This window comes from Aristolochia californica, unplaced genomic scaffold, assembly GCF_029961685.1.
Source record: "Aristolochia californica isolate CCGP_79_NKW_82.1479 unplaced genomic scaffold, dmAriCali1.0.hap1 SCAF_9, whole genome shotgun sequence".
Classification (NCBI taxonomy): Eukaryota; Viridiplantae; Streptophyta; class Magnoliopsida; order Piperales; family Aristolochiaceae; genus Aristolochia; species Aristolochia californica.
The window spans coordinates 29,940,823-29,955,136 of record NW_027182290.1 but is presented as its reverse complement, the minus strand read 5'-3'; the positions used below and the strand labels follow the sequence as shown (position 1 = coordinate 29,955,136).

Genomic DNA, 14,314 nt, shown 5'->3' with positions numbered 1-14,314 from the left:
CCCTTCATTTTTCCCCTCATTGTCTTGTCAGACATTGGTGGATGTAAAACCATAAGAGAAAATGCTTGGATGTCAAGAAGATCAATCTTCTATACAGCTGCACTATGCAGAACCGTCTTTAACTTATCAACTTTCACTTCCAACTCTCGCTCCAAAACATTAACAACATGATCTTTCAAGATTGACATAAGCTCCTTTGACCCAGAAGTTATCACCAATAATTCGTTCAATAGTCCAACAACATATATTCTCACATGTCCATGAAGAAATGCAGTGTCATTGGGGTCAAGTTTTGAATGCTTCTCTCCTTGTCATTTAACCTTACAACTGGACCAACTGTTCCATTTGCAAGTGAAGCTATAACTTTACCACACATGCATACATAAACAGGGCACCATGATTATGCAACCTGATTGAGCACTTTCTTATGGAACCAAAAAGGCCACATAAAACCTGTTTATAAATTACAATTATCTAACTTTGGGCACTAGAGGGAGATTGATCTCATGGTCCACAACAACAATTGACTGAAAAACAAACTCTTCTAAGGGAAAAAATAAAGAATAAAGAATAAAAGAAATATAGTTGTGGATGGCTTACATTTGTCACTTTTGGACAGACTTAAACTTGACATTGTTGCTTTCAAAGATCTTTTTAAACATGGAAGATGCTTCTTTTGGCCACTCTTGCAAATAATTCTGCCAAAATGCATCTTTAAATTAAACCACAAAAAAAAAGAAGACAGAAGTAGTGATGCTTTTAAACAATAACACTACTAAGTCCAACCAATCACAATATGATGCAATCAAATAGAAGAAAGTTTAAGAAGAAAATCTAATAAACACGCGAGTGCAGGATACATATTGTGAGTTCAACATGAGGTCAGCCAAAGTAATTATCTTACAAAGGCTGGATTTAAGAGAAAGCACCACATTGAAATCACAACTTTAAACCTCACCTACACAACATCTTTTACCTCAAAAAAAAAAAAAAAAAAAAAACTCTCCTACTGTCCCACATATCTGTTGGCCTTCTTCCTTGCCTATTTTTCATGATTTGAATTCATAAAGATGATTAAATATTCACCCTGTTAAAATACCCTGTTAAATTGATGGTCAAATGGAATTGAACTGGATGAAGAGAGGACACCAACATGGATAGAAAAACATTTTGTCTTCAACCTAATCATGCAATTGTTAGGAAATAATAAATGTGAAATAAGTTGAGAGCATGTTTGGCTCCAGTCACATGGTTGGCTCAAAATAAAGGGCTTAGTCTCCTTCAGGAAGCTGTTTCATGCCTTCAACAAGCAAAGCTCTAATAGGATGTGAGCACAAAGGAGAAGCAAGAATAGCTTTTGACAAGAGCAGCAGAGAACCAAGAATAGCTTCTAACGAGAGAGGGAGAGGAAGAGAAAGGCCGAGAGAGAAAGAGACGAGAGAGGGAGATGGGGCAAAAATGAGAGATAAAGGCGAGAGAGTAGAGGGATCAGAGATAGCAGAGGAGCAGAGAACGAAGACGAGAGCCGAGCGAGAGGAGTAGAGGGAGCAGAGAGCGAAAACGAGAGAAGAAGGTCGGGGGAAAAAATTCGTCGGGAGACGAAGGCAGAGCAGAGGAGAGGAGAAAGAGGAAATGAGAAAGGATTTTTAGTTTCAGGAGGGGGGGGGGGGGAAGAAGCGACGCTGTCGCTCGTGGTAAGTCGATGATTTGAAAAAAATGGGCGGAATCAGGTTTCCGTCGTTTTTGCCTAAGGAGATGAAACGGTGTTATTTTTATTTTTTTTTGAAAAGGAAATAATGAAATTTGATTGCTTTCATTGAGAGTTGAAGTCAGATAAAACGGTGTTATCTGGCTTCAATTCAATTCATTTTGCACTAACACCATATTTATGATGACCTAGGTAATGCGGGGGGAATTCATTCCACTTCATTGCCTTAGTGTGGGCAACTTCATCTTCATCTTCATCTTCGAAATTTAAAACCATTGATTTTATTAATTATAAAAATAAGTTAATTAAACCAAGTGTTTGAGTTAATAATATTTTAATTACCACCATTAAACCACTAATATAATAGAGTAAATAAAAAAATTTATGATTAATGAATAAAAAGTATTATATTAATAACATAAGATAAATTTGCATGGTATTAATTAATAATATATTTTGACAAAATTAAAAGTAATTAATTAATCAAATACATACTTTAATTATATTTTATTTACCAGAGACTTAAATATGAAGTGTAATATAGTAATAAAATTGAAAAAAATAATAAATAAATACATATACAACTTTGAAAATAACCTAAAAAAATTATTCAAATAACGAGTTCGTGCCTTTAATATTAAAATCAACAAGTTACAAGTTTAGCACATATAAATGACTCATGTTCAAAAGTAATAAGAGTAAATCATCATTTATCGTTCCACATGGAAGTCGAAATGGCATCTCAAAATTGTGCGGCTCTTGTGGATTCTAATGCACTCTGCCTCCGAATGCTTGTTACTTGGTTATCCACATCCTCAAGATCATCGCAATTGTCGTTGTCTGTATCATCCATTGCACCTAATTGGACTGCATCACCTCCTCCATCGAGCTTGCCACCCGAATCATCATCTTCATCTTCAAATATATCATCATAATCTTCTGCACGTATATAATTGTGCAATATGCAATAAGCATGTACAATTTTCACCTGGATCTTAAAAGAAAATGGAGGAGTGCCTTTTAACATTTGAAATTGAGCCTTTAAAGCACCAAAAGTTTGCTCAATAATATTCCGTAAAGATGAATGTCTTCGGTTGAATAATTCTTTTTCATTTCTAGGAATATTATCTCCAAATTCTTGTAGATGATATCGGGTTCCTCGATATGGAGCCAAAAATCCCGAAAGATTTGCATAACCAGCATCCACTAGATAATATTTTCCTATAATAGAAATTGTATACCACATAAAACAATTGAAGATAAAATAGATAAAAAATGACACATAAAAATATAGTACTTACCTTCAGGTACAAAGATTTTATCTCGACGAGTCAATGTGTCCTTCAGTACACGGGAATTTGCTGCTGACCCCTCCCATCCAACAAGTACATAATTGAATTGCATATCAAATGAACATGTTGCCATCACATTTTGTGAGAGATAGCCTTTTCTATTCCAAAACCTTCGTTGATCTTCAAGTGGAATGTTTGCTTTGATATGAGTTTCATCAATAGCTCCAATACAATCCTAATTATACATTTTCAATTAATATTTACTAACTTTGTATATTAATCTAAAATTATTTAGTTATAGGAAGTGATGTTACCTTGAAGTAAGGATAAAACATTGAATTGGTTAAAATCTTCGAGTGTGTGCGTTCCGAAGGCCGTTTGAATATATCTGCCAATTTGTGAAATACCAGTTGGTTCATCCTGTAAACTTTTTGAAATTTAACTAGTGATTTGTCTAGTGCCTTTTGCAAATACAATGGACTATTCATCTCACAAGAACGTGGTACATGTTTGTTGTAATGGTACAGATAGTATCTTTCCATGGCAATCAATAAAGTTGTAAATGCAACCGTAGTTGCAACCTTTTCATCGTCTGTCATAGTATCCATGGAAATCCACAAATTCAATCGCCTAAAATTCATAAACTTAAGTAAACATCAATCTTCAATCATAACCTATTTGCAATCACACCTATCAACATCCATATTCATCCACATTCCCACATCCTATATTCAATCACATCCCTATGCAACCATATTCATTTAATTGTCCACTTCCATACTCAAAGCACCATATTCATCCATGCAATATATAAACACAACAACATATCAAATTTAAATGCAAACCATACTAATAAGTCCTGCAACGTCATAATTCAAATATCATACCTAATGCATAACAATATTCCAAAAGAATAGTGTATTTATAACGCATTACAATTAGTTTTCAAAACAAAATTTAAGCCACTCGACGCGCTCTTCCACTGTCATATTCGTAAACATGACATTCTTACTTGGCATATCCAACCATGAAGAGAGAGAAACTTCAATTCTGTTGGCAAGTCTGAGATTTCCCTGAGGGCTTTGACCCAATCTCTTTCAATATCGTCTTTCATCATGAAATTCTCAAATGTCTTAGCAATTCGATCTATTGCATCAAAGAATCTTCTACTAGTGTCATCATCGGGCATTTCGGTTCTCTTTCTACGATGAGTTGACTATGATCGTTTACTTTTTTCAGATTGATTCCCTAGAGACTCATCCATGCTTAATAATGGTGATGAAGTATCCCTAACTATATCAACATCCTCTGACTCATCCATCGGGACATGTTCCGATTCACAGATCACCTCATCGCCCTGATCTACAAAGGTTGCACCTCCTGACCCTACCACTATTGTGTTTCCCACCACCACAACTAATTTGTCGTACAGGGGGCAGCCTTCACGTCTGTACTTCTCTGCATCTTTATGCTCCTAAAGGAATAAAACATCATTTAGACGTCTTGGAATAGAGTTATACTAACGCGAAAAACATAAAAAATATTTTATAGTACATCATGCAGTCAAGCCATATAGATTTACTAACCTTTATGTAGTCAAGCCATACAGAATTACATGCAGTAACTCGTTGTGTGGTTGCATCCCAACCAAACCCACTAGTGTTGATACAACTCGTTACCGTTTGGTATGTTTTCTTCCATGCTCTTGTTCGATTCTTCACCTGCTCAACAATTTTTTTCATGACTGCGTCTTCATTGAACTTATTTACACAGTCCATGTATACCTCATGCTTCCACACTCTGTTAGGCAACTTGTTCCCTAGATTGACCTGCTCGACCAAGAGATCGAGCATTTTGCTATCATCATCGAATGTCCAAATATCATATGTTCGACCTCTTGGTTGTCTTCTTGCAGCCATGTATAATCTAAATCCGAGAAGGTCCTCATGGAAAAAACTTTATCAGACAACCTTTACTCGTCACGGAAACACAAACCATAAAAAAAAATACCATGTGGTGGATATGTATAATACCTGAATCTCCTCACCACATGGCAAAAACATTCCATAGCACTTCAAAAATTCTCAACAACATTCTCACACATTTCAAAATTAATTAAATTATTTTCACTAATGCATATGCACTAAACAATGAGAACACACACACACATCAAGTCCAAATTCACCGAAGACCCCTGATAGAGCCCCATATAACTTCGCAGTCACTATGAACTGTACCTCGTCAATGATGGGGGTCGGGTTTCGTTGGCTAATAGACGCCCGTGTAGGCGAGTCAACCTTGTTTGAATTGGACTAAAAACCCCTAAACACTAATTCCAGAATTTAATACCTTAAAAGCCCTAAACCTTAAACCCTACACCCTAATTCCAAACCCTAAACCTAAAAAACCCTAGAGCTTAAAAACACAAAAACCCCAAAACCTTAAAAACCATAAACCCCCTAAACCTTAAAAATCCTAATCCCTAAAATACCCTAAATCCTTAACCTAAACCCTAAACCCGAAACACAAACCATAAAAAAAACCTAAACCATCAAACCTTAAACCCTATCACCTACTAAACTCTAAACCCTAAACACTAATTCCAGAACTTAATACATTAAAAGCCCTAAACCCTAAACCCTACATCCTAATTCCAAACCCTAAACCCAAAAAACCCTATAGCTTAAAAACACAAAACCCCCAAAACCTTAAAAACCATAGTCCCTAAAATACCCTAAATCCTTAACCCTAAACCCTAAACCCTAATTACAGGACCCTTAAATACCGAGCAACAAACCCTAAAAATAATCCATACACGAATCAAGAATTTAGACTATAAACTGTAACCCTAAATCCCAAAATAATACACAAATAACCCCCAATTACGCACTGAAAATAAATTTAAATAAAATAAAACACTAATTTAATGAAAAAAATTAGGGTTTAGGCATACCTTCGAGATATGAGGCTGGAGACGAGAGGGAACTGAGACAGTGGTCGGAGACGAAGGATGAGATCAATTTTATGGCAGCAGAGACGTCGGGGGCGCAGGGAGACGAGAGAGGGAGTGCGGGAGAGAGGAAGAAAAAATGAGAAATGACGACGCGCCGGGGGGGGGGGGGGGGGGGGGGTGCGAGGAGAGAGAGGGGAAAAGGTCAGCGTCGCCTGTCCTTCAATTCAAAGAAGATCAAACAAGGCCTTCTTCCATATGATCAAAATTAAACCGTAGAGAAGAAGGACCCCTTTATCCCCTGCATCGAGATGAAGCTTCATCTATGCTCCACTAACGACTTCAAGTGTTGAAGGGCGTTAAAGATCATCTCATCCTTCAAGTTAACTAACCCCTCCCTCTTCAAATAATTTAATAAGATTCATCTGCAGTCTTACCGATAACATTTTATATCAGGGAAGTCCATTTTTCTATTTTCACGTAATGAAACGTAGGGGCGATGATATGATAACCTTTGCCAAAATTTGCCTCTTCTTTTGTTATTACCATTATTCAGATCCACTTTGCCCGGAAGTATTTAAAAGTACCCTATAAATGGTGATTTCTACCAAGAGTCGGACATTTCATTGGTAATTGCAATTTCGTTCAAATGAGCCCAATTATTTGGTCCACGTCTGTGTGTCCACGCTCTGAACGGGCCCTATGCCTTTCCTGAAAATTCACTTGATCAAAGAATTCCCTGGTAGCTGTGGATTACCGGACTCACTGGTGCCCATCACCGCCACACCGCGAGCTGTTTCTCACAAAATTTTCTTCTGATTCTTCTTCCTCTTAATTGATTGATCGATTTCTTGTTCAACTCCTTTACTTTCCGTCTTTGGGTGAATATTACTGGAGCGAGCTTCCTGTCACTGCCTCTCTGACATCGTAAATTAGGTAAAGTGTTGGTTCTGGATTCCGATTTAGTTTTCCCTTTTGGAGTTGAAAATTTCTGTAAGAAATCACCGTCCGCAGGGTTCACCTATAAATTAAATTATGGACGATTTTTCTGTGCTAGAGGTTCTAGGGTTTTAGGCGAAGAAATTTCGCTTTCATGTTGTAAACCTCAGAAAAAATCTGGATGGTCTCTGATATTGCTTTACAGTTGATAGTTTTTTTTTTTTTTTTTTGCGGTGGGTTGCAAATTGTTTCAACTACATAACTAGTTTTTAGAGATAAAATATGTCATTTAATGAGAGATAGCTTCTGGGACTCTAGTATTTGACTGAAGTTGTAAAATGGGTTGTGAAATCATAGAATTGGTTCGTGATATATTTGACTTTTTTTTTTTTAATTCCGAACTTATGCTCGGCTTTGGGTTAGTCGACTCCAATTACAATGTCCCCTCCCCCGTCCCCCGCTTTCATTTTCCCTTTTTGCCTTTTAACAAACCCCTAGGAGCTTCTGGAGTCTTTTTCGCTCTTTGTTCTGTGTAATCCCGCAGAAATTTCCTTCGTTTTCATCTCTCTCTTCTTTCTCCCTTCTTTCTTCGGCTCGGAAATTTGTTCGAGTACCCAGCAGGTGTCCAACAATCACCTATGTTGTCTCTGAATCAGGTCAGAGTTGCTGTTTAATGTTTTCATTCTCTTACCATTTCTTGCATTTTTTTCTTGTTTTGAGCTTACCGTTATAGTTGCCGAACCTTCCATCCAGCTTTGCTTGTTTGACGACCTACGATTCATGAGTTTGAATCGAATCCTAAAGCAGTGAATTTGTTTTCTTTCTTTGCTTTTTTATCAGAGAAACCCCTTTCATTTCGTGTTTTCTTTCTTAGCGCGTTTTTATCCTGTTTTTGTATTTTGGTGTCTCATGGTCAGGCTGTAGATCCTAGGTCAAGAAAGAGAATGTTCTCTCCATGGATACTTACTCTTTCTGGTCTGCGAGTTATCAATTTACCATCTGCTCTTTTTCTTATTTGACTTTTACTTGGTGCTTATTTTCTCTTTTGTAGTCTTTCTTAGGGTAATGTTTTGGAAGCTTGCAGTTATGACTCATTAAATTCAAGCTCAACAGACCACATTGCAGGTTTTTCTTTTCAGAATTTGCATGTCTACCACCCTGCGGATCTGAGCAATCTATTTTAATTGCTATGCTTTCTGAGGTTTCGATTCTTAGGTTTAATTTGTTTCATTTCTTAAACAATTGTGGCTTCTTCTTTGCCAGGGATGAGGCAGTAATGTGCTATAGCCATTCAGTTTTTATTTTTTCTTCATTATTTCTTTTTATGTCAAATTTTTGCTGTTTCAGTAATTTTCGTTATAGGTTTTGGATCCAGATATTACCTGAACGAATTGGATGAATATCCTACTTCAGAGAATTTGTCGGATAAAGATTTTGGATTTATCCCGATTTTGTTAAGCAGATTGGATCCAGATTGTATCTCTGGATTGGATCCTATCCGCTTAATGTCCTATAGCTTAGTTTTAGAACAAAATTGGGATGCAAAATGCATCAAACATTTTCTTGAGAATAATATTACAAATTTTCAGTCCGCAAAAAAGTGAACATGATAATTTTATTTTCTGTAACCTCGTATGAGATTACAACATCAGTTATCTGCGGTTTACTTTTTCTCGTTTCTGGAAATCTTTGAAGTAAGCTATGATCAATTTTATGCAAAAAAAAATAGTTCCTTTATAACAAAATGGTTGTCTGAACTAGAAGTGAATGTTGGTGGCTCTTAAAGATCAAGCAGTTTATTATTTTAACGGTGGGAATAACTGTGGAACAAATTTTCTCTCAAACAGGAATATTTTGCGTTGCTGGTTAAACACGTGTGGAAGAAATGGAACATCAGGAGGATGAGTGTCGTGTAGTTGGAGAGCATCATAGCAAACAAGATGATGAGGTGAGGTGAAGTTGGGTGATATTGATCTTTCATAGCTTTGTTATAACTTGGGAGTGTAGTTTATCTGAAAAAGAAGAATGGAGTAACTGTTAATTTCGATAATACGATATAGAGGATGCTGCCATCTTCTTTTATGTCTTTGTTGAAGTGGAAATGATTGCATTTGTCGAGCTTCATTTTGTCTTTCAATTGAATATAAACTCCAAGGGTCTGCCAGTTTGTTGACTTTGACAATGAGATTGGGTATATAGTTTGTTCCATTTGGGTAGATGGTCACGCTGACTGTGTGTTTGCAGGTATTTGTGGTGTTAACTGCCGTTGATTTTTTTGAGTAACTTTTTTGCTAAAATTTGGAAATATATTTATTTCTATTTTTTTTTTTTTTTTTTTGAAAATGAGTGTGCTTTCATATCAGCAAAAGAGAATTACAGATTAAAGAAACCCTGCCTTTACAACAAGGGATTGGAGGTAGGCTTCTTGTTTGGCAAGCTTGTCAACAAAGGAATTAGCATATCTAGGGACATGAGGCCAAGAACGTAAAATTACAGAAGTGATATCAAAACCCATAAAAAAACATCCCAATACCGCCAAGGGGCTCGCTCAGCAAAGGAAACACACCAATCAATGACAACTAATGAGTCACCTTCATTTTTTTTTTTTTTGAAAATGGTGAACTTTTATTAAGCCAAGAAACAGTTACAAGCAAACAAGGGGGAATCTCAAAACATTTCAAGTCACCTTCAATGAGTAAAGGGCTATTGAGGTGATCGTAGTAAATAATGAGGCTTTGCAGAAGGGCAAAAAGCTTAGCCAAAGTAGACTATGATATTCCCAATGGACCCACATAGATGATGTGGGGCTACCATTTGAATCGTGAGAACACCACCAAATCTAACCACACCTTGATTGTTCAAAGCACTGCCATCAAAATTGAGCTTGAGGGTGCCCATTGGAGGAGGTTACCATTCTTGCATAGAAGGTTTCCTGGAAAGGGCAGACATTTGAGCCACAACACGCCAATTGATGTGTGGAGAGGAGCCTTGGACAGGCAAATGAACTCCTTACTCGAGTGAAGCCAAAAAGAAACATGACCAATGATGCGGCTAATGATGTCTTCCACACTTTCAAACTTACAATTGTACCTTCTATTGGTTCTTTCTTTCCATAATCACCAAGGAATGTGGGCTAGACACGGAGAGACGAGAAGCTTCCCCAATTTGGGTATCGTGGTCTCCAGAAGCATTTGGCAGGTGGCAACAAGGTCCTTGGGGAGGCAGAGTTGCAAACATGCAAAAGGACAATTAAGGAAGATGTGGGTGACACTTTCTTCTTCAATGTTGCAAAGGGGCAAAGGCTGTATGAGGGAAGATTGCTATATTTACAAAGATTATCCAAAGTGAGAATCTTGTTCAGGTAGGTGCTCTAGAGGAAGAAGCTTAGTTTTTTGGGGGGCAGATAAGCGCCAAACAATGATTGCTTCATACTCCTCATTCCTTGCTGTCCTTCCTTTGATATGTCTGTGCACAATAGAGACTGAAAATTTCCCGCATCCATATCATTTTGTCTTGGACATGTCCCCTAATTTTGACCATATCAATATCCTTAAGAAGATGACACATATCAATTGCTTCTCGATTATTGAAATCTTGGTAGAAGTCAAGGTTCCAGGAATGGTTTTCCAAAGGGTTAGTAACAGTGATCTCCTGATGCGTAGTGATTTGCATTAAGGGATTCAAGCAAACATTTAATGGCCCTTGCTCAGTCCACCAGGCATTTCAGAATTGAATTCGACAACCATTGCCCACAAAGAACTGAACCACAATTTTAAATGCCGAAAGTAGGAGGAATAAGAACCTTCAAAGAGGCGAAAGCCAGCTGGGTCTTCCTCCCATGGTCCACAAACATCCAATGAAGTTTTGCAGCAATCATAGGCCTCCAACTACTTGTCGGAGAACAATTGAACTTCCAAATCCACTTTAATGAAAACGCCTTGTTCATGTCATCTATAAGACGAATTCCCAAACCACCCATAGGCTTTGGCAAGCCCACGTTGTCCCAACTCACGAGTTGGTATTTAAATGCATTTCCAGTACCTCTCCAGAGGAAGCGCTTCTTGATTGTTTCAATGCAACAACAAATAGAGGTTGGGCACGACATGAAGGATAAATAGTAGTTCAGGAGCCTCGCAATGCAAGAGTTGAGTAGTATAACCCGACCAACATTATAGAGAAGCCTCCCTCTCCAGGTGGCGAGGCGCTGTTCATACTTCTCAAACCAAGGGATCCATAAATTCTTCTGTGGCTGACAATCAAATGAAGGAAGGATTTTCAAAAAAATAAAATAAAGGAAGGCAAGGCAAGTAGTAGGAGGCGAGGCCAAAGTACACCCCAAATAATCTGCCATAGCTCGAAGTTGCTCTGAGTTAATATGGTATCCCAATAGGGTGGTTTTTTCTCTAGTTGATTCACTGCTCCAGTGATAACTCAAACAACCCGAGCAAAGCCTTGACTCTTTTGATCTGCTGAAAGGTACCTTCCCTAAAATAGATAGTGTCATCCACGAACTAGAGAAGGGGGATATCAAATTCCACTTGGGTGGCAACAGGCCTAATCCAACCAGCATCTTTTGCCGCATAAACCATGGAGGAGAAATATTCTGCAATGATGTTGAATAGCATGGGAGAGAGGCCCCCCCTGCAGGATACCTCTTGTGCCCTTAAAGAACCCATAAAAGAGTACCGTTGAGTGCGAGGGTATAAAAGACCAAAAACACAACTTTAATCCAAAATCGCCACTTCTGCCAAAACCCATGATTCCACAAGTCATCGAGAAGCGCCCAATTGACTTGATCAAAATCTTTCGCGAGGTCAAGTTTTAGGGCAAATCTTGGCAAACCTGATCTCTTGAAGTAATCTAGGATCTCGTGGGCAGCCATAATTGAGTCAAGAATGCTTCTCCTCTACACAAAAGCACTTTGTCCCCTGTGGATAGTCATTGGTAGAACCACCTTGAGCAGATGAGCTAGATGATGTGTAATGATCTTATAAGAAATGGAAACAAGACTAATATGGTGGTAATTAGTAGGGCCATCCATGTCTGCTTTCTTGGGAGTGAGTGCGATGAAGGAAATACCCATACTTCTATATGATATGCCCCTTTGATAAAAGTCATGAACTAGGGCAAGGATATCCTTCTTGATAATTGACAAACTTCTTCTGAAGAACTCTCCATTGTAACCATCTAGCCTAGGAGCTCGATCACATGGCATACCCAGCACTGTGATCTCCATCTCTTTGGCAGAGAAAGGTAACTCAAGCAGCGAGGCAACTAAGGGAGAGATAGATGACATCCAAATGTGTTGGAGCTTTGGTCTGCAATGACATTCTGTTGAGTACAGCACTGCATAGAAGTTAATTAAAGCATCAGTAATGGAGACTCTATCCGACTCGGTTAGTCCTCCTTGCCGAAGAGACCGTGGCTAACAACTCATAATGCAGCTAACAACCCATAATGAAGTAATTCTATTCTTATTGATAACTTATAATATGCAGCTAATGCAGCAGCTGACAAATTAGCTAGAGATGGAACATCTGGGCTCTACTTTTCTCTTCCTATCTCATGATAATAAATTTTTTCACCTTTAATACTATAAAGCTCGTAACATGAGAAATTCTGTTGCTTTGCAGGAAACTGTTGCACGTCTTGAGGAGCACAAAAAATCAATTGAGGCAAAAATTGCTCTACGCCAAAGTAACTTGAATCCTGAAAGGCCAGGTTAGCAAATAGTGTGGTAACTTGTTTTGGTTGTATTCATCTATTTTGTGAAGGTAAAGTTGTACCGTACATGCACTCACTCTCACTAAAAAATGCATTAATTAAATTTGTGGAATTATATATTGTGAAGAAGCACTAAGTTACTTATTTATGTATTTTTTAAATGTTAATTTCACACATAGCACACCCATTACGCCTGGTGAGACTTGAAACCAAAACCATACACCAAAAACTCTCCATGTGACACATTGATCTCATGGCTCGATCGACTTCTAATTGTTGTTTTGAATAGCTGCTTATCCTTGAAGGAGAATATTTTAATGTTTAAGTTTGTCTGGTATTTATTACTTTATCTAAAGTTGTTCATCATAATTCTTTTTTTTAATGCTTATTGTGTGCTCTATCTTTGTATCAATCAGTTGGTTCCAATATTCTGTTGGGCCCTTTTGTTGATGTACTTGAATAAAACATGAAAAAGGCATCCAGGTGGCTTGGAGCAGCATTGAAGTTTAAATAAAATTCATCTTGCTTACAGATTCAGGGTTTCTGAGGACACTGGACTCCAGTATTAAGCGCAATACAGCTGTCATTAAAAAACTTAGGCAGATAAATGAAGAACAGCGCGAAGGACTCATGGAAGATCTACGGAATGTCAACTTAAGCAAATTTGTTAGTGAAGCCGTGACTGCTATCTGTGATGCAAAGCTTAGGTCATCAGACATACAAGCTGCTGTTCAGGTGTTCTGTAGATATCCTTGTACATGTAGATAGAATAACTTAATTGCTTCATAGTTGTTCATTTTCTCTTGAACTTGTTCTGTATATGGAACTTTTGTGCACACTTTCCCAAGTTATGGTCACCTAGTTCTATTTTTTGTGATCCTGTTGTTTGGCTCTGTTTATTAATTTTCGCTATGATGCAGATATGCTCTTTGCTTCATCAAAGGTACAAGGACTTCTCACCTAGTCTAATTCAGGGGCTGTTGAAAGTGTTTATACCTGGGAAGTCTGGAGATGATTCCGATGTAGATCGGAGCATGAAGGCAATGAAAAAGCGCAGCACTCTGAAATTCCTAATGGAGCTCCATTTTGTTGGAGTTATAGAGGATGCCAATGTTTTTGTGAACATCATAAAGGATCTTACAAGCTTAGAGCATTTAAAGGACAGAGATACAACTCAGATGAATTTATCTCTCCTTTCTAGTTTTGCTCGCCAAGGAAGAGTCTTCCTGGGACTTTCTCTGTCAGAACAAGGAATTCATGAAGAGGTAAAATAGTCATGTAAAGTAATTAACCAGCTATTTTTCTGTGTTCTTCTCATTGGGAGGCAATATTGTTGAGGTGTAGTTTTATACTGAGCAGATGTCTATGCTTGTGTTATTTTTCTTATCTAATTTATGTGTAATTGTGTAAAATTCTTTTCATGCTGTGTAAAATCCTGAATTTCATTGTAGCTCTCATATATGGGATTAGGATGAGGAATGGATAAGAGGTTTCTGGAAGTTGACTAGTCAGTTTTCGGTTAGCTGGGTCAGGTAACTAAGTTGAAGGTGAAATTAAATTATTGGAGGTGTGAAGCAAAGCAATTGAAAGCATATAAAGTGTTTAATAACTTAGCAATGAGGTACCATTCCATTTTAAAAAAAAATATGAGGCAAATCAAGCTTTGGAAGCTACTGCTTGGTGGTTTGGATATGAGCAAAT

General features: G+C 37.7%; 1 protein-coding gene and 1 non-coding gene across 2 annotated transcripts in view; both read left to right on the top strand.

Annotated features, from left to right (window-relative positions):
- The first annotated feature begins 6,613 nt into the window (after window positions 1-6,613).
- LOC137941890 (regulator of nonsense transcripts UPF2) overlaps window positions 6,614-14,314 on the top strand; it is a 30,506-nt gene continuing 22,805 nt past the window's right edge. The window contains exons 1-5 of the mRNA XM_068787501.1: window positions 6,614-6,886; window positions 8,737-8,837; window positions 12,523-12,610; window positions 13,146-13,348; window positions 13,534-13,878. Coding sequence (XP_068643602.1) covers window positions 8,775-8,837; window positions 12,523-12,610; window positions 13,146-13,348; window positions 13,534-13,878 — 699 coding nt within the window. The 5' untranslated portion in view covers window positions 6,614-6,886; window positions 8,737-8,774. The remainder of the gene's footprint in view (window positions 6,887-8,736; window positions 8,838-12,522; window positions 12,611-13,145; window positions 13,349-13,533; window positions 13,879-14,314) is intronic.
- LOC137942274 (small nucleolar RNA Z107/R87) lies at window positions 7,966-8,065 on the top strand. The gene has a single exon (XR_011110518.1). It is a non-coding gene; the product is annotated as a small nucleolar RNA Z107/R87 (small nucleolar RNA).